The following is a 26585-nucleotide window of genomic DNA, read 5'->3' as shown; positions in this document are numbered from 1 at the left end:
GGTGCGAATGATCCTGTTGCCCATGTAGTGAGCACAGTACCCAACAGATAGTTTTTCAACCGTTGTCCCCACTCCCTCCTCCTCTTGTACTCCCCAGTGTCTACTGTTGCCATCTTTATGTCCATGAATACCCAATGTTTAGTTCCCACTTATAAGTAAGAACATGCAGTATTTGGTTTTCTGTTCCTGCATTAACTGGCTTACGATAAAGGCCTCCAGCTGGCATGTTGCTGCAACGCACACGGTTTTATCCTTTTTTAAAGTGTTGCTTTCCAAACTTTAAGGAAGGACTGTCCATGCATATGCACATCTTGAAGGATTTTATGTGGCTTATCTCACCCTAGTGCCTTTCTCTTCCATTAAACAAGTGACATCAACTTGAACAATTTGGAGGTGTCAAGAAGCAGTATTTAAGAACCCGGATGAACTCACCCCTATGGTAGATGCCATGTAGTCTGCACACATTTCTGCAAAGTCCCGTTCAAGAACTCCATAGTAGAGGCCATAGAAAAGAAGGGAGATGCCAAAGTCCATGGCATCTTCTGGTTTGATCCTGCAAGGGAAGCATTAGAGCTAGAAAGACCCACCCTGAGACATATCTTCTTTGGATTACTACTCTGGGACACACAAGGCAGGGCCCAAAGTGAGAAGGCCCAAAGGCCAGAGAAAGTGTGGGCAAACTATGACCAAATCCAGTCTGCTGCCTATTTTTATATGGCCCATGAACACCTCTTGAAGAGGCTAGCACTGTAGGCTGCAAAGACCAAGCTACAGCATCCCTTCCTACCCCTTTTCCTCACTCTGCTCTTAGTCCTTGCCTCCCCTAACTGGTGGCAATGACTTGCAGCTACCCAGGACCTGTGCTCATTGGGACCTACATGGTGGGCACTCCACTGTTGGTAACTTCTGGACACTGAGTGAGCTGCATCGCTGAGCTGTCTCTCTTCCAGCTAGCCACCCAAGTTGAAACAGCTGAGCCGTCCACAAGGAGGAAAGGGCATGCCAGAATCTGGGTGTCACTGATGCAGAAAGTGAAAATATCCCGGTGGCCACATGCCCCTCCTTCTGAGATTGTCTCAGCTTATGACAACTGAACACAAAGCATGTCCACTACCTGAGACCTGGCCCCTTCCCCAGGCAAACAGGGTGGGACAGGGTAGGAGTTTTTTCTCTTGTTATATAAGTACCTACATGATATCCTAGATTTGGCCTATTGTCCCATAAGACCTAAAATATTTACTATTTGGACCTTTACAGAAACAGCTTGTCAAACACAGGTTTAGAAAAAAAAAGACAAAATTAGTAAATATTTATTAATATATAGCAGTTACTATAAAACTATAAACTACAAATATAAATAATCTGTATCATATCATCAAAGTTAAATTTTGGTCCAAGTCTATTTAACAAGAAGGATAAAGATCTTGCCTATAACATCAGAAGGTTTGTTTTAATAATTCCAAGGACCGATAATTTGCAACCTTGAGTCTATAAATCTTTGTTATAGAAAATTATCTGTTAAAATATTTGTACAAAGAACCGTATGTATTTGCTTAGTTATAAATTATATTTATATACAAAGTTGCGTTTGCTTATGAACCTTGAATATTTAACTCACTAGAAATCATTGATCTTACACCAATTAATTTGATCAGCAGCATAAAAATGATCAAGATTCTCAATTCTGTTTTCCTCATTGCAGAGTTTAGGCAAGTAAAAAGAAACTGTAATTATAGAAGAATTATCTTTAAAACATAATGCAGAGGCCAGGAGTGGTGGCTCATGCCTGTAATTCTAACACTTATGGGAGGCCAAGGCAGGTGGATCACCTGAGGTCAGGAGTTCGAAACCAGCCTGGCCAACATGGTGAAACCCCATCCTTACTAAAAATACAGAAAGGAGCCGGGTGTGGTGGCACACGCCTGTAGTCTCAGCTATTCAGGAGGCTGAGGCAGGAGAATCATTTGACCCCACTACTTGGGAAGTGGAGGCTGCAGTGAGCCACTGCACTCTAGCCTGGGCGACAAAGCAAGACTCCATCTCAACAAAACAAAACAAAACAAAACAAAAACAAAAACAAAACCATAATGCAGAATCCCATAATGCAGAATCTTGATTTTTATGTTATTTTTAAACCATACAGGTTAGAAAGTTACCAGGACATATGTGTTTTCTTTGACAAGATGTGTTTGACTCTACAGTGATGAATTCCTCTAAACCCTTCAGGAGCCTGTTTATTCTTTCAGCCTGTACTAGCCCTAGAAGAAAGAATTTCATGAGTGCACTCTCACTATATAAAATAGTATTTATTTATTTTTATTTTTTTCGAGATGGGGGTCTCCCTTTGTCACCTGGGCTGGAGTGCAGTGGCACAATCATAGCTCACTGCAGCCTTGAACTTCTGGGCTCAAGCAATCCTCCCACCTCAGCCTCCTGAGTAGCTGGGGATACAGGTGCACACCGCTACACCCAGCTAATTTTCTTTTTTTTTTTTTTTAGAGTTGAGAGTCTCAATATGTTGCCCAGCTTGGTCTTGAACTCCTGGCCTCAAGCAGTCCTCCTGCCTCAGCCTTCCAAATAGCTGGGATTACAGGTGAGAGCCACCACACTTGGCCAGGATTTATTTTTACTTGTCCTAAAATAAACTCCTTTCAGAAACTCCTGCCTACAATATAACTAGGCTCAGGGAAGAGGCCAGTGATCATCCCATTCATTATCTTAAATTTGATGATCATTATAAAATAATGATCATTCCATTATCTTATATCTAAATCTCTAGCTTCAGTGCACTGTCATAGGCTTAGGGCTCCTCGTGATCCACAGCCCACAGCCACCAGTATTTCACCCAGGAAAGCGAATTTCCACCCTCATCTGCCTCACTGACTCACTGTATGCTCCAGTCTCTGAGCTCAGGATTTCTTGGCATCTGACTCAATTCGGGGTGGGAGGACCTGTAAGCTAATAAAGATCTTTTGGAAGGTTTATGGCAACTGAAGCAATAGCCAAAATTCCATCCCTAGGAATGCACCCTTAGGAAGCAACAGAGCAGCGTCATCTGGGATAGTACTAAATTGAAAACAACCTAAATGCCCAACAATGAAGCAGGTTAACTTTCTAGAACTGTTTCCTTAGAAATCTTGTCGAATGTCAGCTATATTACAGGCAACACTGCTTATGACCTGTGATTAGTACAATGCATCTGGACTGGGACATTCTTGAAACTGGATGTGTTCCTGGGGGAATGGGGCTCCTAGGCCAGGGTGGCTTCCACACCCATCTGTGTTGTCTCATTCCCTCACACCTCAGCTCTGAGTCTACTGTGAAGACTTGCAGACACCGCTCTGCTCTGTTATTTGTTTTGTATCCTTCTAAGTCAATCTGTTGCTAGCTGTAGCCAACCATGGTCATGTAGGTTGACGGTCTAGCCCAAGAGTCAGCAAACTTTTCCTATAAAGGGCCAGATGGTAAATATTTTAGGTTTTGTAGCCCATATGGTCTTTACCACAACTATTCAACTCTGCTGTTTTAGTGGAAAACAGCCACAGGCAATATATAAATGAATGAGCATGACTATGTTCCAGTAAAACTTCATTTTATAGTAACAGGTTGTGGGCTGATTTGGCACAGAGGGCACAGTTTGCCAACCCCTGGCCTAGTTGAACATAAGGCCATTCATGCAGAGTGGATGCTGCACATGAACAGTACACACTGACGAGAAAAACAGCTCTGTTAAGGTGATAGAATTATGGATAGCAGGTTATGATAATTATTATGCTTACTTTGGTTAACAGACTTTTCCACTAAAATATAAAGCCTTGGAAAATATGATTTAGGACTCTGACTTTGTATATATTCAGACATTCCTTGCTTTCTGCCAGCACAAATCATGAAAGCCTGTCTTCTCCCAACCCCCGCCCAGCACCCAAGTCTCCTATCCTGGATATTATGTCCCTCCTGTTAATAACCATGACTTGCAGCAAGAGGTACATCTCAACAGCCACTCCTCCCCAAACTCCAGCAAAAACAAAAACAAAGGGTACTCACTTGAATAATAAGTTAAGACCAAAGAGGGTAAACATGACAGCCATGTAGCCAACGATGCCAGTGGCATAGCTGATTTTATAGATTAGCAGGAACCACTTATAAACCAACCTGGGGAAAGGAGAGAAGGTTAGTGCAACTGACACAGAGATTCTGGCCTCAGTGGTCACTGGATCACCAGAATCCTTTATTCTCACATCAATGGGGACACCAGGGTCTTTGCTCAGGACTTACTGAGCAACTTCAGTTACTATCCAAAGCTGCTCACTCCCTTAACTGCAGAAATGCCTCCATATACTCAAGAACTAGTGTTTTGTATTTTGTTTTTTTTTTTTTTTTTTTGAGATGAGAGTCTCGCTCTGTCGCCCAAGCTGGAGTGCAGTGGCACAATCTCAGCTCACTGCAACTTCCACCTCCCGAGTTCAAGTGATTCTTCTGCCTCAGCCTCCTGAGTAGCTGGGACTACAGGTGCCCACCACCACACCTGGCTAATTTTTATATATTTTTTAGTAGAGACAGGGTTTCACCATACTGGCCAGGCTGGTCTCGAATTCCTGACCTCATGATCCACCCGCCTCAGCCTCCCAAAGTGCTGGGATTACAGGTGTGAGCCACCACGCCCAGCTGTGCTTTGTTTGTATTTTCATGGTTTCAGACCAAGGAAAAGATTCCTAAAAAGGCAGTTTCTGCCTCAAAGAAGGAGCACAGCTGACCTTAGACAGCTATGTCACCTCAAATAAGGAAGTAAAAAGTATTAAACACAACTATGCTCAGAAGATTAACAGGCAGGGAAGGCTAGTTGTTCAGAAACAGAATTCAAGAGATGAATCAGAGGTAGAATGAGCTACAGGTTTTTTGTACCTGGGCCTGGTTAGTCTGAATACAGCTTTGCTCCTATCCACAGGGCAAAAATGAAAGAAATGATGTGCAACGAATTTACTTCTGAAATGAATTTTCTTCTGAGGGAGAAGGGAAAGGAGAGAGGCACTTAAGAAGTACCTTTGAGTTGGATGAAAGTGTGTGGTGGTGGTGAAGTAGAATGGGGTTGTTCATGCTCCTGAAGGAGGAGTACTGTGCCCCAGGAGCCAATGAAGAACAGTGCACAATCTAATTGGTGGATCCCAGCTACTAGATTCAGCAAGAAAGACGGTTCCCTGAATAAACCAGGGCCTTTTGTGTTTTTTTTTTGGCTAGAGATGGGGTCTTGCAATGTTGCCCAGGCTGGTCTCGAACTCCCAGGCTCAAGGGATCCTCCCACCTCAGCCTCCCAAAGTGCTGGGATTACAGGCATAAGCCACTGGTGCTTGGCCAAACCAGAGCCTTTTAAATGCTACAAGAGTGGGTCCCTGTCATCAGGAGCCACTATTCTATCTGTGATGGGAGCTAATGAACAATTTAGTAATCTGCCTGAATAACCAGCACAAGCCTGTGTGGTTCCTGAGAGCTGACTAGGTTACTACCAACCCTGCTGAACCCTAGGGAGGAAAGTCAAGGTCCTTCCCTGCCCGTGCCTCCTTGCTGTGGCCAGGCAAGCAGTGATGGTTTCTCAGGCTAGGGAAAGGACCCAAATATCTTCCTTCTAGTGTTGTCTTAAAGAACACACACAGCTCTATTCTCCAAGGTTTGCAATGATCATAAAGGAGAGAGACACGGTGAAAAGGAAGTGAAATTTTAGGTCAAAAAACTCAATATGGATTAAGTGATGCTTTAGTAGCTGGGTAACCTCAGATAAGTCAAATCACCTCTTTGAGACAAGAGAGGTGATTTTCTTTGTAAAACGGGAAAACCCTACTACCTTTTTTACTGGGTTGTACAGAGCCCATTTCCCGGTATATAATACATGTTCATGAAATGCTGCATGTATAAATAAGGATGTTTACGAAAGTGCTTTGAGGGCAGGCACAATGGCTCACACCTGGAATCCCAACGCTTTGGGAGGCTGAGGTGGGAGGATTGTTTGAGCTCAGGACTTCAAGACTAGCCTAGGAAACTCAGTGAGACCTTGTCTCTACTAAAAATAAACATAAAAAAATAGCCAGACAAGGTGGAGCACGCCTGTAGTCCCAGCTACTCCAGAGACTGAGATGGGAAAATTGGTTGAGCCGAGGAAGATGAGGCTGCAGTGAGTTGTGATCATGGCACTGCACTCTAGCCTGGGCGACAGAGTGAGACCTCATCTCTATTTTTAAAAAGTGCTTTGAAATTGTAAAGTACTATCAAATGTTAGTTACAGGGCCGGGCGTGGTGGCTCACACCAGTAATTCCAGCACTTCGGGAGCCCGAGGCGGGCAGATCATTTGAGGTCAGCCTGGCCAACGTGGTGAAACCCTGTCTCTACTAAAAATACAAAAAAAATGAAAAAACATTAGCCGGGTCTGGTGGCACACACCTGTAGTCCCAGCTACTTGGGAGGCTGAGCCAGGAGAATTGCCTAAGCCTGGGAGGCAGAGGTTGCAGTGAACTGCACTCCAGCCTGGGCGACAGAGTGAGACCCTGTCTCTAAATAAATAAGTAAATAGCTAGTAGTTACTGGCCAGGCACAGTGGCTCACGCCTATAATCCCAGCACTTTGGGAGGTTGAGGCGGGCAGATCATGAGGTCAGGAGATCGAGACATCCTGGCTAACACAGTGAAACCCTGTCTCTACTAAAAAAGTACAAAAAATTAGCCGGGCGTGGTGGCGGGTACCTGTAGTCCCAGCTACTTGGGAGGCTGAGGCAGGAAAATGGTGTGAACCCAGGAGGTAGAGCTTGTAGTGAGCCAAGATCGCACCACTGCACTCCAGCCTGGGCAACAGAGCGAGACTCCATCTCAAAAAAAGAGCTAGTAGTTACTATTATAAAAATCCTCCATATTACAGACATATTTTCAATCATTTTAGCCAGAAGTTGGCACTGTTTGTGGTGTCCTTGGTGACTCTTACATTGTTCTATTACACTTTTTCTTCATATCACCTTATCACCCTACGTGAGGTAGCAATTATTGTCCCATTTTTAGGGATGAAGACTTCAAAGCTCAGAAAGGTAAGGTCATACAGTGAACAAGTGGCAGGGCTAGGGGTCCCAATCCACATTCATCTGGCTCCACATCCTGTATGTTCCACAATGGCCTTTAAAGTAAACTACCAAAGCCAGAGAGGAACTTCTGGATCACCTATTTCACCTTATACAATGAAACTCCAGAAGGCCAGAGAAAGGCTTGCAGGAAAGTAGAACATAAGAAGAATAGGAAGAAGGGCAATCTACAATTTGAAAGACATTGGATCAGGTGGTCACAACTTTGAGGCTGGCCAGTCAAGCTCTCTTGGACCTACACAAACCTCTGTCATAGCACTTACCAACTGCACTGCAACAGGAGCTTTCTTGTCCATCTCCTCCATTAAACAGAGTACTCCTTGAGGGCAGGGACCATGTCTTATCCAGCTCTGTATCCCCAGCACTCAGCACAGGGCCTGGCACATGGTAGGTGCTTATTTGAATGAATGAGAAAATCTCTTTTTCTGTTGAGTACAGATACTAAATTACCTCACAAGCTGGTTGGGAGGATCAAATGAGAAATGAATTTGAATAAAATAAAAAGAATTATACAGGCAGTGGCTGCTTTGTGACTCAAGAAGGAAGTATTGTTTATTGGAAAATTATAAATTTGCTGAGATTCATTCATTCAACAAAAATTCACAGAGCAGGCTACTATGCGCCAGGCCCCATGGCAGGGCCTGAATATACAGTGACAAACAAAATGGATGTGGTTCCTGATCTCAGAGTTAGAGTTTAGTGAGGGAGATAGATACTCAAAACAGTATTTAGTTATAAATTGTGGTAAGTTATATGAAGGAAAACTACTGTGCAATATGAGAGAATATAATGGAAAATCTAATTTAGAGATCAGAGAAGCGTTCACAGAAGAAAACATTTAAAATGAGACCACAATGATCAACATGATTTGCTTATTTTTGTTTGCCTTTAATATAAAAATACCTTGAAACCATAAAGTAAGCTATACAGAAATATTTGAGGTTTTTAATCAATGAATAGGGGAGGGGTTCTCCCAATCAGCTTGTTTTAGAGGGGCCCTATGCCAAATAATTTTGGCAGACAAAACCAGGAATTTTTTCAGTCTAAACCTATGCTCCTCCCATGCATTCCAACCCATTAGCTTTGGAAAACCTGGGCTCTTCCCACTACTTAAACCTCACCTTGGGGTTGTCTGTACTAGAGGTTTTCGGGTGGCTCGGAAGGTGACAAAGGCTGTGACAGCAGAGAACAAGATCCAGATCACTAGGAACCTCCACCAGTGCAGCTTCACTGTGAAATAGAGGGGAACAACCCACATCTGAAAGAGGGTCACCATCTGAAACACAAACACAAGCACTTCAGCTCTGGCCAGCTCCCTCTGCAGCTCTGTCCACAGTCCCGAATGCAGCTTGTTTTCTATTTTAGCTTGATCCTCTCCTGTATTTCCAACTTTGGATAAAGGTAACTCCACTAGTGATCCAAGTCAGAGACTTAGGACCATATTTGACTCCTCCTCCCTTTCATCCCTCACTCAACTATCTCTTGGATATATTCTTTCCTTTCCATTTGAGCTCTTGCTACCACTTGGCTGGCTGACTGCAATGAGCTCTTTCTTAGTCTCTCTGCATTCAGTGTCTATCCTTTTGAGGAGTGCCAGAATGGTAGCTCGAACACGATATCTTGACCATTTCATTTCTCTGCTTAAAACCCTTAAATGGTCAAAGGATAGGATCCGACATTTCTTTTTTTTTTTTTTTTGAGATGGAGTCTTGCTCTGTTGCCCAGGTTGGAGTGTAATGGCGTGATCTCGGCTCACTGTAGCCTCCGCCTCCCGGGTTTAAGCGATTCTCCTGCCTCAGCCTCCCAAGTAGCTGGGATTACAGGCGCATGCCACCATGCATGGCTAATTTTTGTGTTTTTAGTAGAGAGGATCCAACATTCTTAGCCAGGCTGTCAAATCCTCCATAGTATGGCCCCGACCTACTATTTCGAGGGCCATCTACCACTCCCCAGGCCTTAAAGTCAGGTTGTCCCCATCAGGTTGTCCTTCCCACCTGCCTGCCTTTCTGCCTGACAATATCATATCCAAGACACACGAAGCCTTCAGTCTCCTTTCCAGGCAGAAAGTGCTTTCTAGTGCTCCAAACGCATTTTCTTTTCTAACATTATTAGTGCTTATCTAGAGTATGAGGCTGGGCTTGAATTCATTCTCTACCTGTATGTAAGCTCCTTGTGGGCAGTGACTAGGCCATATTCCCATTTCCTCTACATTAGAAAACTGTTGGCACATGATATGTCCTCAATGAATTCCAATAAATAAGAGGAAAGTAAAACTAGAGTAGGACTCCCTCAGAGAGAAGCACATTTCTATTTTAAAGAGTGCCTGTTTTACTCTCCCTTCTTCAGAGCCTTCCCTCAGACTTGTTAGCTGAAGTTTTTTAAAGGCATAAAACAATTCTAACTCTAAGACAGAAATGTGAAGTCATCGCCAGTCTTCTCTCCAATGCCTCCTAACTCCCTCCTCAACCACCCTTCTGTCACTAGATGTCACCCTTCTGCAGTGAGTAGCAGGTATAAAAAAAGATAGCAAATAATACATAATGGAGATTTTCTTCCTGATGCCATCAACAAAATCAAAAAATATTAAAAAAAAAAAAACAACAAAAAAAAAGGGAGATACAGAGACGAAAGAGTGGCTAGTTTCCTGGCATTCTTTAGTAAACTAACAAAGTATTTACTCGGCCGGTCATGGTGGCTCACACTTGTAATCCCAGCACTTTGGGAGGCTGAGGTGGGTGGATCACAAGGTCAGGAGATTGAGACCATCCTGGCTAACACGGTGAAACCCTGTCTCTACTAAAAATACAAAAAAAATTAGCCGGGCGTGGTGGCGGGCGCCTGTAGTCCCAGCTACTCAGGAGGCTGAGGCAGGAGAATGGTGTGAACCCAAGAGGTGGAGCTTGCAGTGAGCCGAGATCGCACCACTGCACTCCAGCCTGGGCGACAGAGCAAGACTCCATCTCAAAAAAAAAAAAGAAAGTATTTACTCTTAGGGATTTCTAGACCAGTGCTATCCAAATGAAATATCATGCAAGTCACAAATACAGTTTAAAATCTTCTAGCTACATTTTTAAAAAGGTAAGAAGAAACAGGTTTTCATTTCAATGATATACTTTATTTATTCCAATATATACAAAATATCTCAATATGTATTCAAGATTAAAATTATTTATGAAATGGCTTACTTTTTTTGGTACTAAGGCTTTGAAATCAAATATGTATTTTACATTTACAACAGACTAGCTACATTTCAAGTGGTCAGCAGCCACATGGGACTGATGGCTACCATAATAGGTAGTGTAGCTTAGAGCTTCGTTTTAGTGTTTAGTTGTCTGTAGCTACCATTCTCTTATAGATTTCTCTGTGGCAAGAAAAAGCCTTAGATGGCCAGGCGTGGTGGCTCACACCTGTAATCCCAGCACTTTGGGAGGCCAAGCCAGGTGGATCACCTTAGGTCAGGAGTTTAAGACCAGCCTAGCCAACATGGTGAAACCCTGTCTCTACTAAAAATACAAAAATTAGCCAGGCATAGTGGCGGGCACCCATAATCCCAGCTACTTGGAAGGCTGAGGCAGGAGAATCGCTTGAATCCGGGAGGTGGAGGTTGCGGCGAGCTGCGATCACGCACTCCGGCCTAAGTGACAGAGTGTGAGACTCCATCTTAAAAAAAAAAGCGTCATTTTACAGGAAAAAAGAAACAGTGAGAAGAGAACAGAACACAGAAAAGAGTAAACAGAACCACTTTGCTTTAGAGGTTCCTATTCTGTGTACCCGAGGGTACTGGCTGCTGGTCCATGAGCCATGAAGCCTCAATAACAATTCACTGCATAGGAACCCACAACTGACTCTCTGAATGAAGCATTCTAAAACAGTCTGACCTTACATAAAAAGTGTGGAAGCACCAGGATGTACTAACAAATGACTACCCAAATAATGCCCCAGGTGCCATTTTCTAGGAGACACTAGGAGCACCAGGAAAAGACATCACAACAAACAACTGCAGATTATTTAAACTTGAGGAAAAGGCAACCCAACTCATGAAACTAAAAGGGTGGCATATGGAAAGAAGGGCTGGAAGGTTTTTGGTCTTCATGCTATTTGCTTTAACAGGCTCATGGGGCTGTTTACAAAACAGTAGGCCCAGAGAAGAATTAAATCACATAGTCTGGTCACATTTGTTCTCTCTGAGAAAAAAACAGAAATTCCTGTTCTCCTGCCAGTTTTTCAAAAACTTGGCTGTTGCATTAAAACAACCAGCCTGCTCTAAGATCCTCTTTCCCACTTGCCACCAATCATCAATAGCATGTTCTGAGGAGGAATGTGAATCAAGGTAATTTTCTCTACATGAGCTGCAGCTCTGTACATTTTGGGTGAGGAGAGAAGCAGAGATCCTGGATTCTATTCTGAGTTGGACAAAGACACAATTAGGAGTAAGTCTGGGCATCAGGAATGAAAAATCTTGCTTTGTTTTGTAGTTTTCGGGCTTGAAATTTTAGGATGAGAAAACTATATCTAGAGATACACATCAAGTACGTAAAGCTACATCAAGTCACAATGAGAGAAAGAAAAGAGAGACTGTGTGTGAGTAAGAAGAGACAGAGAACAAGAGGAGAGAGACAAAGGGAGAAAAGGGAAGACAGGAATTTAGAGACAGGATTAGGCTTTCTGAAACCAAATGGTGGAGTAGCCCAGTAGACCAGAGTTCTAGTTCCATTCTGTCTCCAACTCACTAGGTCACCCTAAGGAGGTCCTCCCTCCTTCCTTGGAGGAAGGGATTGGCTTGATATTTCAAACCACTTCAAGTTCTAACAGGTTAAGTTTCTATCAACTAGCTCTGTATCCCAGACTTCCTAGGAGAGTAGAGGCAGTGTTCACCCACTCACTCATTCAACCATTAAGTATTAATTTTGCATTTAATGGGAAAAGGAGTACAGAAATAAACATGACCTCTAGTCCTCTAGGAGTTACCAGGCTAGCTGCAAGAAAAAGATCTAAATCAAACCCTAATTTTAATGATTCTGTTAGCCTTCAGACCATTTCTAGAAGTCCAAATAGAAATCATTAAAGAAATGATACACAAAATGAAATGATACACTGAAATGATCAGAAATTTTAGAATTAAAGCTATCTAAATATGAATCCCAATACAGCTAATTACTGTGTTAACTTAGGCAGATCGTTTAACTCTGATAAGCTTCAGTTCTCTAAACTATGGTAAAATGGGGTTAACAGTATCTATTCTCATAAGGTTGTATGGGTTAAATGAGTTAAACTATGGTAAAATGGGGTTAACAGTATCTATTCTCATAAGGTTGTATGGGTTAAATGAGTTAAGGCATGGAAAGCACTTAGAACAGTGCCTAATAATGTCAGCACTTGTTATGAGCAATGTAGTAAATATAAGCATTTGATATAATAGTTCTTATATTTAAATGGAAGTAATATATATAAAACAAGTGTGATGCATAATTCATAATAAGCACTCAGTAAATGAGAGCTCTTATTACGGCTTTTGCATGATTAAAAATGCATAAAGTCGCACATACAAAGGAGCAAAGACCAGAATGAGGCAACCAAAATAACTGACATACGAAAAGTGATAAGATTATAGGCAATTTCTTATTAATGTTTAATTGTCCTTTCTAGGAAAAATAAATTATCAGAAGACACAAATCAAGGATTTGAGGCCATTTTCAGGTCCCCAGGCTGTCTCCATTAGGGAGTGAAAGCCAACTACTGCTTGGGGCCTAGAAAGCAGCTGCTCTTGGAAGGACCCAGTTCCTGGGGAGGCGCAAGGCAGAGGAGCTGAGTGAACAGAACAGTCCACCATGTGATAAAAGGGGAAGTTACCTGGTTTCTTTATTTGGTTTAAAATTTCTACTGTAGGCTGGGCATGGTGGCTCACTCCTGTAATTCCAGCACTTTGGGGGGCTGAGGCAGACGGATCGCTTGAGGCCAGGAGCTCGAGACCAGCCTGGGCAACATGGCGAAACCCCACCTCTTAAAAAAAAATACAAAAAAATTTTTTTCAGTTTCTACTTTAGAATTTATTGGCATTTTGCTTGGTAAATATGTTTAAACTTCATTAAGGAAGGCATATAAATGGCAATAAATGGCTAAAAGTTATGCAGAACAATTGCAGGGCCTCTGGTGCCATCTCGTGGCAATACTTATGGAGACACATTTGGTTCACTGATTTGCTCAAACACTTGTGCCTGATGCTGTGGAAAGCATGAAAGCCTTGGCCCTCCAGGATTTGGCTGATACGATATAAACACATAAATTAGGTGGCCAGTACAAAGCATCAAGTACTGACATGGGAATTCAGTGGAAAGATGAGGCAGGAGCTGTCAGGAAAACTTCCTGGAAGAGGCAGAGCTCTGGATGATTCTAAAGGAGGAATGGGTTTGGCCAGGTGGAAGGAGAAACACAAAAGCCATTCATCCTTCTTTCCCTGAATGTGCAAATACAAAGCTGAAGACTTGCCTGAAACTAACTCATGGATTCGTTTAGCAAACATTTACTGAGGGACAAGAATAGCAATATCCCACTTATCCCTCCACAAGGCTAAAACAGTTGAGATGACGATGTTAGATGCTAACAGTAAGAGCTAGTCCACATTTAAACGGATTGCCTCTTAACTGAGAGCTGGAACCATCAGTAGAAGGTGTGTTGATAGAGATGGAATCAACACTACCTGACAATTATTTCTAATAAGACAACCTCCAGATCCCTTTCATCTCAGAGAAACTAGAATTCATGAAAACAGATCATATCTTTCCCTGTGCATTAGGTGCCTTTCCAGTCCACAGGTGCTTGGCACTTTTGACTTTCAGGATTCTCATCTTACCACCTGTGCATCCCCTCATGTTGTAAGCTAGGGATCACCCTCCCACCATACCTGGCTGAAAAGCAATATTGTGGATGAAATGAAACTATAAGCCCAAGTAGTAGAATAAAGGTGGAGACCCACAGCTAATAGAACAATCAGCTTGAAAATATGCTGAGAAATAGACTGCAGTCAACTGGAGGTAAGTTTCTGGGACATGCTCCATGGCTCTGCTCTATATTTTCATAAATGATTTGGAAGAAAACACAAAGAACCTCCAAACTGTGGACAGCACAAAGCTTGTGGGGAGGGAAAGGGAGGCAGTGAACATGGAAAATAGAAGAAATAAGATCAAAATGAATAAAGTTTATTTCTAGGGTTCTTTTAGCCCTAACATTCCATGAGCTAATAGGCTGAAATGAAGAATCAAAACCACAAGATGAAACCTAACTACCAAAGTATAGAATGGGGAAGGAATGGCTTAATAGTAGCTCACATGAAACAGGCTTATGGGTTTCAGTTGACCACAAATTGCCAGGGAATATATGCCAACAGGGCTGCTGCCAACATAGCCAAGACAACCCTGCTTAACTAAGAATATACCCAGAATGGGCCAGGCGCCGTGGCTCAAGCCTGTAATCCCAGCACTTTGGGAGGCCGAGGCGGGCGGATCACGAGGTCCAGAGAGCGAGACCATACCGGCCAACCAACATGGTAAAACCCCGTCTCTACTAAAAATACAAAAATTAGCTGGGCATAGTGGCACACACCTGTAGTCCTAGCTACTCGGGAAGCTGAGGCAGGAGAATCACTTGAACCCGGGAGGCGGAGGTTGCAGTGAGCTGAGACTGTGCCACTGCACTCCAGCCAGGGTGACAGAGCGAGACTCCATCTCAAAAAAAAAAAAAAAAAAAGAATATACCCAGAATAGAGGGGGCAGCAGGTCTACTGTTTTCTGCTCTGTTAAAGTATCCCTGGGACCCTGGGATCAGGGCTTGGGGCCACACTATACAAAGAACACCAACAAATAGGCATGGCCATAAGACCAAATCACATAAGGAACAGCTGAAGACACCAGGATATTAAGCCTGGAGAAGACTACAAGAAGGCTTCAGATAAATGATATCTGAAGAGTCATCCAGAGGCCCAATAAACAGACATATTCAGTGTAGTTTCTATGACCTGGTGAGACACTACACATTACTGGACACTCTACAAGGCAGAAACACGGTTGGAGTTGTTTCCCTCCTACTGCACCTACACATAGTCATCCTTACCACATAAGTTAGGCCACTCCAATACGAATATATTTGCTAGACAGCTCTTTCCTCATGCTGACCTGAAAAATCTGCCTTTGTGTCACTTCTGTCTCTGGGTCCAACTCTTATCTTTCAGAGGAGCACAAAGTAAATTTACTCCATGTTTCTTATGACTACTCTTCTAATACCTAGAACTATGTCTTCTTTCCCATCTTTTCCACTTCAAGCAAACGAGTCAGTCAAGCAGTCATTTAATAAACATTTACTGAGCACTTACTGGATGCCATGCTAATGACTGGGGAATTCAGAGATGAAAACCAAAATCTCTTGAAGAACACAAGTCTACTGAAGAGAAACAAATAATCACAATTAAGTGCTTTAATGGAGTAAGGGCTGGTGACCAAGAAAGTACAGAGGAGAGGCACTCCACTCAAAGTGGAGAACCTCCCCCCCGCCCCACCTCCAAGGAAGGCTGCCTGAAGGAAGCATCCTTTGATCTCTGTCTTCATGGCCAAATAGGTCCAGATAGAAAAAGGCATCATGATGAGTGTTCCACGATGAGGGGACATGGTATACTTGAGAAAAGACAACTAGTATTTGAGGAAGGGGTGAGAAATGAGCCCAAACAGGTAGATGAGACTCAAAGGAGGCCGATAAAGATATCACAGCTACAAGTTTTTATTATATTCTGAAGATAGAAGTTTTTCTTTCTAATAGAAAGTGAATTACAACCCCTTACCACCTTAGTCAGAATTCTCTAATTCCACATTCTAGTAATCCTCTTAATATCTTGGTCTAAGAAAAATCTACAGTACTTTAAAAGATTTCCAGGTAGGAGATTTTGCCACTCACCAGTTCCAGGAGGGAAAGCAGTTCAGGAGGTAGAGATCTGAAGAGATACTATATTTGGTAGTAGACAGAGATGATGAAAGCCTCTCCCTGGAGAACTTCAAAAATAGGATGGATACTTTTCCAGGCATAAACTTATCCCTTCCCCTAATGTCCCTAGGGAAGCTAAAGAGTAATGTTAGACTCTGAATAGATGATGAAAACTGAGCTACGCAGAAGCCAAAAGGCAAGAGTGGTTTGGGCTAGGTTTCCAATCCAGATCTTCTGTCTCTTAAGCTGCCTACCAATCATCATTCACTGAGTTTGTGGGGAAATCTGGAGAGGCTGGGGAGGCAAGATGATAAAGAGACTTAAGAGGAGGTTGAGAAAGTACCTGAGATCCAAGGAAAGGACTTGGGCAAAAGTCGTTAAATAAGGAAACTCAAGAGGGTTAAAAACTTCTGACTATGGCAGAAATTGACAAAAATTTCCTGAAGCCTTTGAGAGGAATCTATAGAAAGAGCACTTAACCAAGAATCGGATTTTGGTTTTAGGTCCATCTCTCCAATTTAATGGTCATGTGTTCCTAGCAAATCACTTCAGGATTCTGTACCTTGGTTTACTACTCTGAAAAGTGAAGATAAATACCCTGACTACCTTACAGAGCTGTTAGGAGGTTCCAAGAGAGAGTAAATGAGAAGAACTCAAGTCTACTGAGGAGAAAGAACCAACCACAATTCAGTATAAGTGCTATAACAGAGTTGGTGGAGTACTTTTTAAATCATCAACAAATCTAAACTATAAGCAATCTAAAGTATTAATATTGCTAGAATTGAAAAGAACAGTATCTAAAATTTAGATACAGTATGACCTTACTCAAAACAACAGGGCTTTTGTTTTTTGTATTTTTAAAAATTTTGTTTTACATTTTATATTTCTTCTTTTAAATTTATTTCTTTGGCCTCTTCCTTGTAAGTAGGGCTTTTGTTTTGGGGGGTTTTTTTGTTTTTTGAGACAGTTTCACTCTTGTCTCCCAGGCTGGAGTAAATGGCAGGATCTTGGCTCACTGCAACCTCCGCCACCCAGGTTCAGGCAATACTCCTGCCTCAGCCTCCGCAGTAGCTGGGATTACAGGCACCTGCCACCATGCCTGGCTAATTTTGTATTATTAGTAGAGACGGGGTTTTACCATGTTGGTCAGGCTGGTCTTGAACTCCCGACCTCAGGTGATCTGCCCGCCTCGGCCTCCCAAAGTGCTGGGATTACAGGCATGGGCCACCGTGCCCGGCCTGTTTTTTGTTTTTGAGACAGGGTCTCACTGTGTTGCCCAGGCTGGAGTGCAGTGGCACAATCACGGCCCACTGCAGCCTCAACCTCCCGGGCTCAAGTGATCCTCCCATCTCAACCTCCTAAGTAGCTGGGACTACAGGCCTATGCTATCACACCCAGCTAATTTTTTCTTTTTTAAGAGACTGGGTCTACTATGTTGCCCAGGCTGGTCTCAAACTCCTGGGCTCAAGCTATCCTTCCACTCCAGTCTCCCAAAATGCTGGAATTACAGGTGTGAGCCACTATGCCCAGCCTACATTTCTCTCCATTTTTTTTTTTTTTGAGATGGAGTTTCGCTCTTGTTGCCTAGGCTGGAGTGCAAAGGCATGGTCTCAGCTCACCATAACCTCCGCCTCTTGGGTTCAAGCGATTCTCCCACCTCAGCCTTCCGAGTAGCTGGGATTACAGGCATGCACCACCACGTCCGGCTAGCAGTATATTTTTAGTAGAGACGAGGTTTCTCCATGCTGGTCAGGCTGGTCTCCAACTCCTGACCTCACGTGATCCGCCCGCCTCGGCCTCCCAAAGTGCTGGGATTATAGGCATGAGCCACCACACCCAGCCATGCAGCCTCCATTTCTGTTAATGTGAAGGTTGGACTTGAGCTCCTAAGTTACGGACAGTAATGTGATACTTCTCAGTGGGCTGGCATACCTGCTCATCATCAGTCTCAAAGCTGGCAATATCCATGTTGCTCTAGGTCCTAGAGCCTAGGACAGTGTTTCTCATCAGAGGTGATTTTGTTTCCCAGGGGACATTTGGCAATGTCTGGAGACATGTGGTTGTTACAAGTAGAGAAGAGTGCCAGTAGCATCTAGTGGACAGAGGGTAGGGATGCTATCAAACATCCTATAATATACAGGACAGCCCCCCGAGAAAAAAAGAATTATCTGGCCCAAAATGCCAATAGTTCCTCTGTTGAGAAACCTTGGTCTAGGAGAACAGAGCTAGTGTTTTTCCACTCAGTGGTCACTGGATGCCCACTAAAAGGCTGCACCACCAACCTGCACTAGTGAAGAACAAAAAGTTTCATTCAGTTTGAAAGAAACAGAGCCTTATCAAACAATTCCATCATTTCTTGGCATGCCGTAAGAGGCATTTTTTTGAAAGCTCTAATGGCTAATCTCAAACAGTTCATGTTTCTACTACTCAACAACAATTCCAGTGCCTCTCCTTTACACAACATTCTCTGGGGAGTCTTCCTGATTCTCTTTTATTAATATTCCTCAGTCCACATACATTCTAATGTGCTTCACATGTATATTTTTGTTTGTACCTGTTCATACAAGCTGTTTATTGCTTTCTCTGCTTGTATTTTTATTAATTGGCATCGTGTTATACATCTTTCTGTTTCTTACTTTTTCCACTCAGTACTATGCTTTTAAGGTCCTCCCAAGTTCCTATAGGTACTCAATGTATTGCTTTTAACTGTAAAACAATTTCATGATATGCATCCGTCACATTTTACCTATTTACTCCCTCAGAGATAGATATCCAGATTGCCTCCAACTCCTCAACGGTCAGCCATAATTAACACTTCAGTGAACACCCTCTTACATATCCCCTTAGGATGTGTCACAGGGTATGTGTATATTCGCTGACTCAGCAATGCCATGCTGCTATCAACAATGCCTGTACCATACCCACAAAAAAGCACAAAAAAGCTCTACAGCCTCTGATCCTTGCCAACACTTGGCACTATTCAGCTTTCTAGTTTTTGCCAACCTAATAGATGTAAAGTGATATCTCATATTTTTATATGCATTTCTCTAATTACCAATGACTCTGAGCATCTCTTTTCATGCTTAATGGCCTTTTGGGTTTCCTCTCCTGTAAACTGGTTCATATCCCTGGCCTGTTTTTCTATTGGAGTTGCTGTCTTGTTGATTTGTAGGAGTTTCTCTGGATAGATATTAATCTACTAATAAAAATTAATGAGTTTTAATCATTACTCATCTCTTCTCCATTCAGTTATCAGTTAACTCTGCCTATCACATCTTTAACAGAACAGAAATCCTTAATTTATAAAATCAAATTTATCAAATCTTTCTTACTTGCTTATATTTTTATTTTTAAAAAAGTTAATTTACTTATTTATTTTGAGACAAGGTTTCATCTGTTACCCACACTGTAGTCAAGTGCCATGATCTCAGCTCACTGCAACCTCAAATTCTTGGACTCAAGTGATCCTTCCACCTCAGCCTCCTGAGTAGCTGGGACTACAGGCATGCACCACCACACCTGGCTAATTTTTGTATTTTTTGTAGAGATAGGGTTTGGCCATGTTGCCCAAGCTGGTCTTGAACCTCTAGGCTCAAGTGATCTGCCCGCCTCAGCCTCCCAAAGTGCCGGGATTATAGGCATGAGTCACCACACCCAGACTGCTTTTATTTTAAAAATTAGTTTCATAACTTTACCTTTCATAATTAGGTCTTTATCTTGAATCCCCTTTGTATTCCGTATTATGTACAAATCTAGTTTTAATTTTTCTCCTTGTGGTGAGTCAGTTTTCTCAACTAATCTACTTAACAATGAATACCTTCTTACTGATTGGTGGTTACACCTCTATGATATATTAAATTCCCATCCATCTCTGAGATCTGCATTTTGTCTCACTGATCTGTTTGTCTATTCTTATAGTGTGTCTTAAGGGAAGGTAAGTCCCTATCTTGGTAGTTGCTTTCTTTCTTGCTTTATTTTTGAATTTTAGGTAGAGAAAAAAATAAATTATTCAAATTCTTTGGTTAATGAACATTCTCATCATTAGTCCACGCATGGACCACCTTCAATTTTTTAAAGTTATTATTATTTTGTCTTTTTTTAAATGACAGAGTCTCACTCTGTCACCCAGGCTGGAGTGCAGTGATGTGATCATAGTTTACTGAAGGCTTAAACTCCTGGGCTCAAGCAGTCTTCCCGCCTCAGCCTCCCAAGTAGCTGGCACTACTTGGCAGCTAATTTTTAAAATTTTTAGTAGAAACGGAGTCTCCCTGCATTTCCCAAGCTTGTCTGGAACTCCTGGAATCAAGTGATCCTTCCACCTTAGTCTTCCAAAGTGCTGGGATTAGAGGTGTTAAGTCACTGTGTCAACCAAAACTACTTTTGTGGTTTCAAAAACCAAAAAATTTTCCATTTTATCCATCTTTGAGTATACAGTTCAATAGTGTTATGTATTACTATCTGTTACTATTTTGTAACAGATCTCCAGAACTTTTTTGTCTTGCAAAATGGAAACTCTATAGGCCCTAATTCCCCCCACTCCCTAGCCATCATTCTACTTTCTGTTTCTATGAATTTGACTACTTTAGATATAAGTGGAATCATATTGGTCTCTTTGTGACTGGCTTATTTCACTTAGCATGTCTTCAAGGTTCATCCATCCTGTACCACATGACATAATTTCTTTACTTTTTACATTAATTATTTAATAACATGATAAATACTGAACCCACAAATGAACCCAAGATGTGAAACATCTGAAATTACTTATATCTAGCTATGTGCTCTTCTCTATCCTATCCTGCAATCTCTCTTCCATACAAGGTTACCATCATCTGGAATCTTGATTCTATTCCCTTGCTTTTTAAAATATGGTTTTGGCTTGGCACAGTGGCTCATGCCTGTAATCCCAATACTTTGAGAGGCCAAGGTGGGAGGACTGCTTGAGCCCAGTAGTTTGAGACCAGTCTCGTCAACACAGGCAGACCTTCATCTCTAGAAAAAAAATTTTTTAATTAGCCAGGCAAGGGTGGTGTACACCTGTGGTCCCATTTACTTAGGAGGCTGAGGTGGGAGGATCAACAGAGGCCAGGAGGTTGAGGCTGCAGTGAGCTGTGATCATGCCGCCACACTCCAGACTGGGTGACAGAAAAAGACCGTCTCAAAATAAAGTAAAATATGGTTTTATCACACATATGCATAATTTTAAAACACACCATTTATGCGTAACACAAACTTAGCCAAAAAAAAAAAACATACCACTTAAGTTTCCATTATTTTTACCTTTCTATAAAAAGTGTCAACTTATAAGTGGTCTTCTAGGACTCTTCTTTTGCACTCAATATTATACTGCTAAGCTTCATCCTTACCGTTATTTGTAGCTATAGTTATTTATATTTTGTCTTTTTATAAGTATGTTATATGTATTATTTTATATGTTATATTCCATTATGTGTATATATCACAACTAATTTACCCATTCACCTTTACGTGAGTATTGTCATTTCCAAGTTTTTGCTACTACAAATAGTGCTGCTATGAAAAATCCTAAGAGGGGCTGGGCATGGTGGCTCACGTCTGTAATCCCAGCACTTTGGGAGGCCAAGGCAGGTGGATCACCTGAGGTCAGGAGTTCGAGACCAGCCTGACCAACATGGTGAAACCCTGTCTCTACTAAAAAATACAAAAATTAGCTGGGCACGGTGGCAGACGCCTGTAATCCCAGCTACCTGGGAGGCTGAGGCAGGAGAATCGCTTGAACCCAAGAGGCGGAGGTTGCAGTGAGCCGAGATTGCGCCATTGCATTCCAGCCTGGGCAACAGAGCAAGAGTCTGACTCAAAAAAAGAAAGAAAGAAAAAAGAAAAATCCTAGGAGGATGTACCAAAATCTTCTCTTGGCGTATATCTAGGAATTAAACTCCCAGATCATAGGGAATTTAATTTAAAAACAGTTTGAAACTGTTTTTCAAAGTGGTTTCTCCACAAAGGAAACAATATAACTGAGCACAGCCCCAGAGTGGGACTAGAAAAGGATCAACGAATATCTACTGACTGAACAAATAAATAGACAGTACTCAATAAATGCTAGCTAGTGTTATTAATTATGTCTACATAATTAACATAGGTGGTAATGTCCCAACTGTATTTATGCTCTGCTTCTCCTCTCTAGAACTGACCTTTAACCTACAGCAGATTTGAGAATGAGAGATCCACAAGAATTGTAAAATTGGTAGCTATGGCTATTACCTAAAATATGCCTAGGCAGGCGGAAGAACTTTATTAAGAACCAGGACAGAAAATCAGGAACAGCAAGATGGGCCATCCAAACAGAATAGCAAACAATAGAGTACTTAGCCAACAAGATCGTTCATAAATCGGGCCCGGTGCGGTGGCTCACACCTGTAATCCCAGCACTTTGCGAGGCCGAGGCAGGTTATCACTTGAAGTCCAGAGTTCGAGATCAGCCTGGCCAACATGGTGAAACCCCTTCTCTACTAAAATACAAAGAGTTAGCTGGGCATGGTGGCAGGAGCCTGTAATCCCAGCTACTTGGGAGGCTGAGGCAGGTGAATCGCTTGAACCAGAGAGGTGGAGGTTGCAGTGAGCCGAGAGCATGCCACTGCACTCCAGCCTGGGCGACAGAGCACGACTTCGTCTTAAAAAAAAAAAAAAGATCGTTCATAAATCTAGTCTATAAAAATTTTTCTACCAATTCTACAGATAAAATCAAATGACAAACTGGGGAAAGATATCCGTAGCAAATACGTCAAAAGGCTTATTCCTGACCTAAAAAGAGCTCTTACAAATCAGTAAGAAACATTCCGAAAGAAACCTAAGCAAAGGAAAGAACATGTACCAAATACATCATATGGCTCAAGCTGTGAATAATACATCTTGTGAATAATACTTACATATAATACTTAATAATGTAAACGATGAATATTTATTTAAAAATTGGAAGGAGGAAATATTTGTAGTATGTGACGGGTATAGGTATAGCAGTATAAGATAATTATTACTGCCAGGCACAGTGGCTCATGCCTGTAATCCCAACACTTTGGGAGGCCAAGGCGGGCAGATCACGAGGTCAGGAGATCGAGACAATCCCGGCCAATATGGTGAAACCATGTCTCTACTAAAAATACAAAAATTAGCTGGGTGTGGTGGCGTGAACCTGTAGTCTCAGCTACTTGGGAGGCTGAGGCAGAAGAATTGCTGAACTCAGAAGGCAGAGATTGCAGTAAACCGAGACCATGCCATTGCACTCCAGCCTGAGTGACAGAGCGAGACTCCGTCTCAAAAAAAAACAAAAAACAAAACAAAAAAAACAAACCACATAATCATTACCTTCCAAAGTAGGAAGTCAATACATAATATTTAAAAGTAGAAATTTATACATCAGTATAAACATGTTATTTAAAAAACACAAATATTATATTTAAATATAATAAAGTAGAAATTTATACATTAGCATAAATATGTTATTTAAAAAACACAAGGCCAACTGTGGTGGCTCATGCTATAATCCCAACACTTTGAGAAGCTAAGGCAAGAGGATCACTTGAGGCCAGGAATTCAAGACCAGCCTGGGCAATATAGCGAGAGCCAACTCCACAAAAAATTAAAATATATATATATTAGCCAAGTGTGGTGGTCTGTACCTGTAGTCCTAGCTACTTGGGAGGCTGAGGCAGGAGGATTGCCTGAGCCCAGGTGTTTGAGGCTGTAGTGAGCTATGATGGAGTCACTGCCGTCCAGCCTGGGTGACAGGCTGAGATCCTGTATCTTAAAAAAAAAAAAAAAAAAAGTATCAGAAATGAACTAAAAAAGTTATTAATAAAAGTAGTGGCCACAGAAGAATCAGAGACCGACAGAGTTGGGCAGGGGACCAACGTGTTTCGCGTCTGAAGTCTTGTAGAACTATCTGACTTTTAAAACTATGGTACGTATTACTTCGATAAAAATGGAAATATCAGGCCAGGCACAGTGGCTCACGCTTGCAATCCCAGCACTTTGGGAGGCCAAGGTGGGCGGATCACCTGAGGTCAGGCGTTCGAGACCAGCCTGACCAACGTGGAGAAACCCTGTCTCTACTAAAAATACAAAATTAGCTGGGCATGGTGGCGCATGCCAGTAATCCCAGCTACTCGGGATGCTGAGGCAGGAGAATCACTTGAACCTGGAGGCGAAGGTTGCGGTGAGCTGAGATTGCGCCATTGCACTCCAGCCTGGGCAACCAGAGGGAAACTCTGTCTCAAAAAAATATATCAAATATAAATCTAGTCAATGATATGAACAAATAATTGAAAGAAACCAAATGACCACTAAGCATGAAAACATGCTCAACCTCACTAATAATTAGAGAAATACTTAATAAAATCAGGTATTTTTCACCTTATCACACTGACAAAGATTAAAAATACTGACTATTCCCTACACCTTCTTTAACACTGGGTAACAGCTCTGTTAAATCTGTGTTGATGGATTGTAAACTATAATAGCTATAATTTTTTTGGAGGGCAATTTGGCAAGTTCCATTAATAATTAAAACACATATATTTTTTGACCAGGCAATTTCATTTCTAGGAGTGCATTCTATAAAACTGCTTGCACAGGTATGCAGGTAATTTATGTATGAGAAGCTTACTAAATTGTTGCTTGCAACTGTGATAAACTGTTAATTAACAAGTCAACTGATAAAGGTAAATTAAATTTTATTTTATATCTATTTTCCAAAATACTATGCAGGCCGGGCATGGTGGCTCACTCCTGTAATCCCAGCACTTTGGGAGGCCGAGGTGGATGGATCACTTGAGCCCAGGAGCTCCTGACCAGCCTGGACAACATAGTAAAACCGTCTCTACAAAAAACACAAAAATGAGTGGGGCATGGTGGCTCGCACCTGTAGTTCCAACTACTCAAAAGGCTGAAGTGGGAGGATCCCTTGAGCCCAGGAGGCAGAGGTTGCAGTGAGCCAAGATCACACCACTGCACTCCAGCCTGGGCAACAGAGACCCTGTCAAAAAAAAAAAAAAAAAATTACTATGCAGTCATTAGTTTAAGAGGATGATATACACACCAATATGGACAGATATTTGAGAGATAGCATTAGGTGGAAAATGCTGCAGAACCTAATGGATGTCATAAACATCTAAAAATTTATAAACATACACTTGCAGATTTTTCCTATCTATAACAAATTGATTAACAGTGGTTCCCTCTGGACACTTTTCATTTCTATGTCACATACTGTCATATTGTTCAAATTTTTGATAACAAATATACATAACTTTTGCAGAATGAAAACCTCATCCTGTCTCTAGGCAGGTCTGCTTCATCCTCTAACAACAAGACAGGCCTTTACCTCTTGTGGATAATTCAATTTGACACAGATTTCAGAGCCAACTGGGAGGACTTCAAGAAGTCCAGTCAATCATCCCATAAAAAATCACAAACATCCCCTCCACAACATTCCTGACAGGTTGCTAACTCGTACTAAAACACAGCTTGTAATAGGAAGACCAGGCACGGTGGCTCACACCTGTAATCCCAACACTTTGGGAGGCCGAGGCAGGCAGATTGCTTGAGTTCAAGAGGGCGAGACCAGCCTGGGGAACCTGGCGAAATCCTCTCTCCACCAAAAACAAAAAATTAGCCTGGTGGTGTGGTGTGCGCCTGTAGTCCCAGCTACTTGGAAGGCTGAGGTGGGAGGATCACCTGAGCCTGCAGAAGTCGAGGCTGCAGTGAGCCGAAATCGCCAAACTGCACCGCTGCATTCCAGCATGGGCAATCGGAATAAGACCTTGTCTCAGGAAAAAAAAAGGTATCCAATTGGAAAGGAAGAAGTGAAACTCTCTCTACTCTCAGATGACCAATCTTATATGTAAAAAATCCTAAAAAAAAACTTTAAAAACTATTAGAGCTAATAAATTCAGCAAAGTTGGAAGACTAACACAAAACGATCAGTTGAAGTTCTATATATTAGCAATGAATAATTCAAAAAGGAAATTTTTTAAAATTCCATTAACAATGGCATCAAAAAGAATAAAATACTTAGGAATAAGTTTAACAAAGGAGGTGAAAGACTTGTACATTGAAAACTACAATACATTGATGAAAGAGATTAAAGACCCAAACAAATGAAAAGATATCCTGTGTTCATGTACTGGAAGATTAATATTGTTAAGACGGAAACATTTCCGCAAACAATCTAGAGAATCAATCCAATCCTTATCAAAATCCCAACTGCTTTTGTTTGTAAAACGGAAATGTTGATATTAAAATTAATAAGGAATTGCAAAGGACTCAGAATAGCTGAAACAATCTTGAAAAAGAATAACAAAGTTGAGGACCATACTTTCCAATTTCAGAACTTACTACAATGCTACAGTAATCACAACAATGTGGTACCTGCAAAAGAACAGACGTATAGATCAACGGAATAAAACTGAGAGTACAAAAATAAGCCAACATGTCTTTGATCAATTGATTTCTGACAAGGTCGTG

The 26585-nt window shown here is 41.8% G+C and overlaps 1 protein-coding gene across 3 annotated transcripts in view; it reads right to left on the bottom strand.

The window, feature by feature from the left end:
• The window catches only part of RNF121 (ring finger protein 121), a 68510-nt gene that overhangs the window by 6471 nt on the left and 35454 nt on the right, over positions 1-26585 (bottom strand). For 2 of the 3 annotated variants that reach the window (XM_055282796.2, XM_055282795.2), the window contains 3 exons: positions 8237-8391; positions 4045-4152; positions 433-553 (listed from right to left, as the gene is read on the bottom strand). In XM_055282796.2, coding sequence (XP_055138771.1) covers positions 433-553; positions 4045-4152; positions 8237-8391 — 384 coding nt within the window. Of the gene's footprint in view, positions 1-432; positions 554-4044; positions 4153-8236; positions 8392-23740; positions 23865-26585 lie in introns of all 3 variants that reach the window. The other variant, XM_063641278.1, reaches the window with a different exon arrangement.

Source organism: Symphalangus syndactylus, chromosome 6, assembly GCF_028878055.3.
Source record: "Symphalangus syndactylus isolate Jambi chromosome 6, NHGRI_mSymSyn1-v2.1_pri, whole genome shotgun sequence".
NCBI lineage: Eukaryota > Metazoa > Chordata > Mammalia > Primates > Hylobatidae > Symphalangus > Symphalangus syndactylus.
The sequence above is the reverse complement of the archived record's forward strand: the minus strand, read 5'-3'. Positions and strand labels throughout refer to the sequence as shown.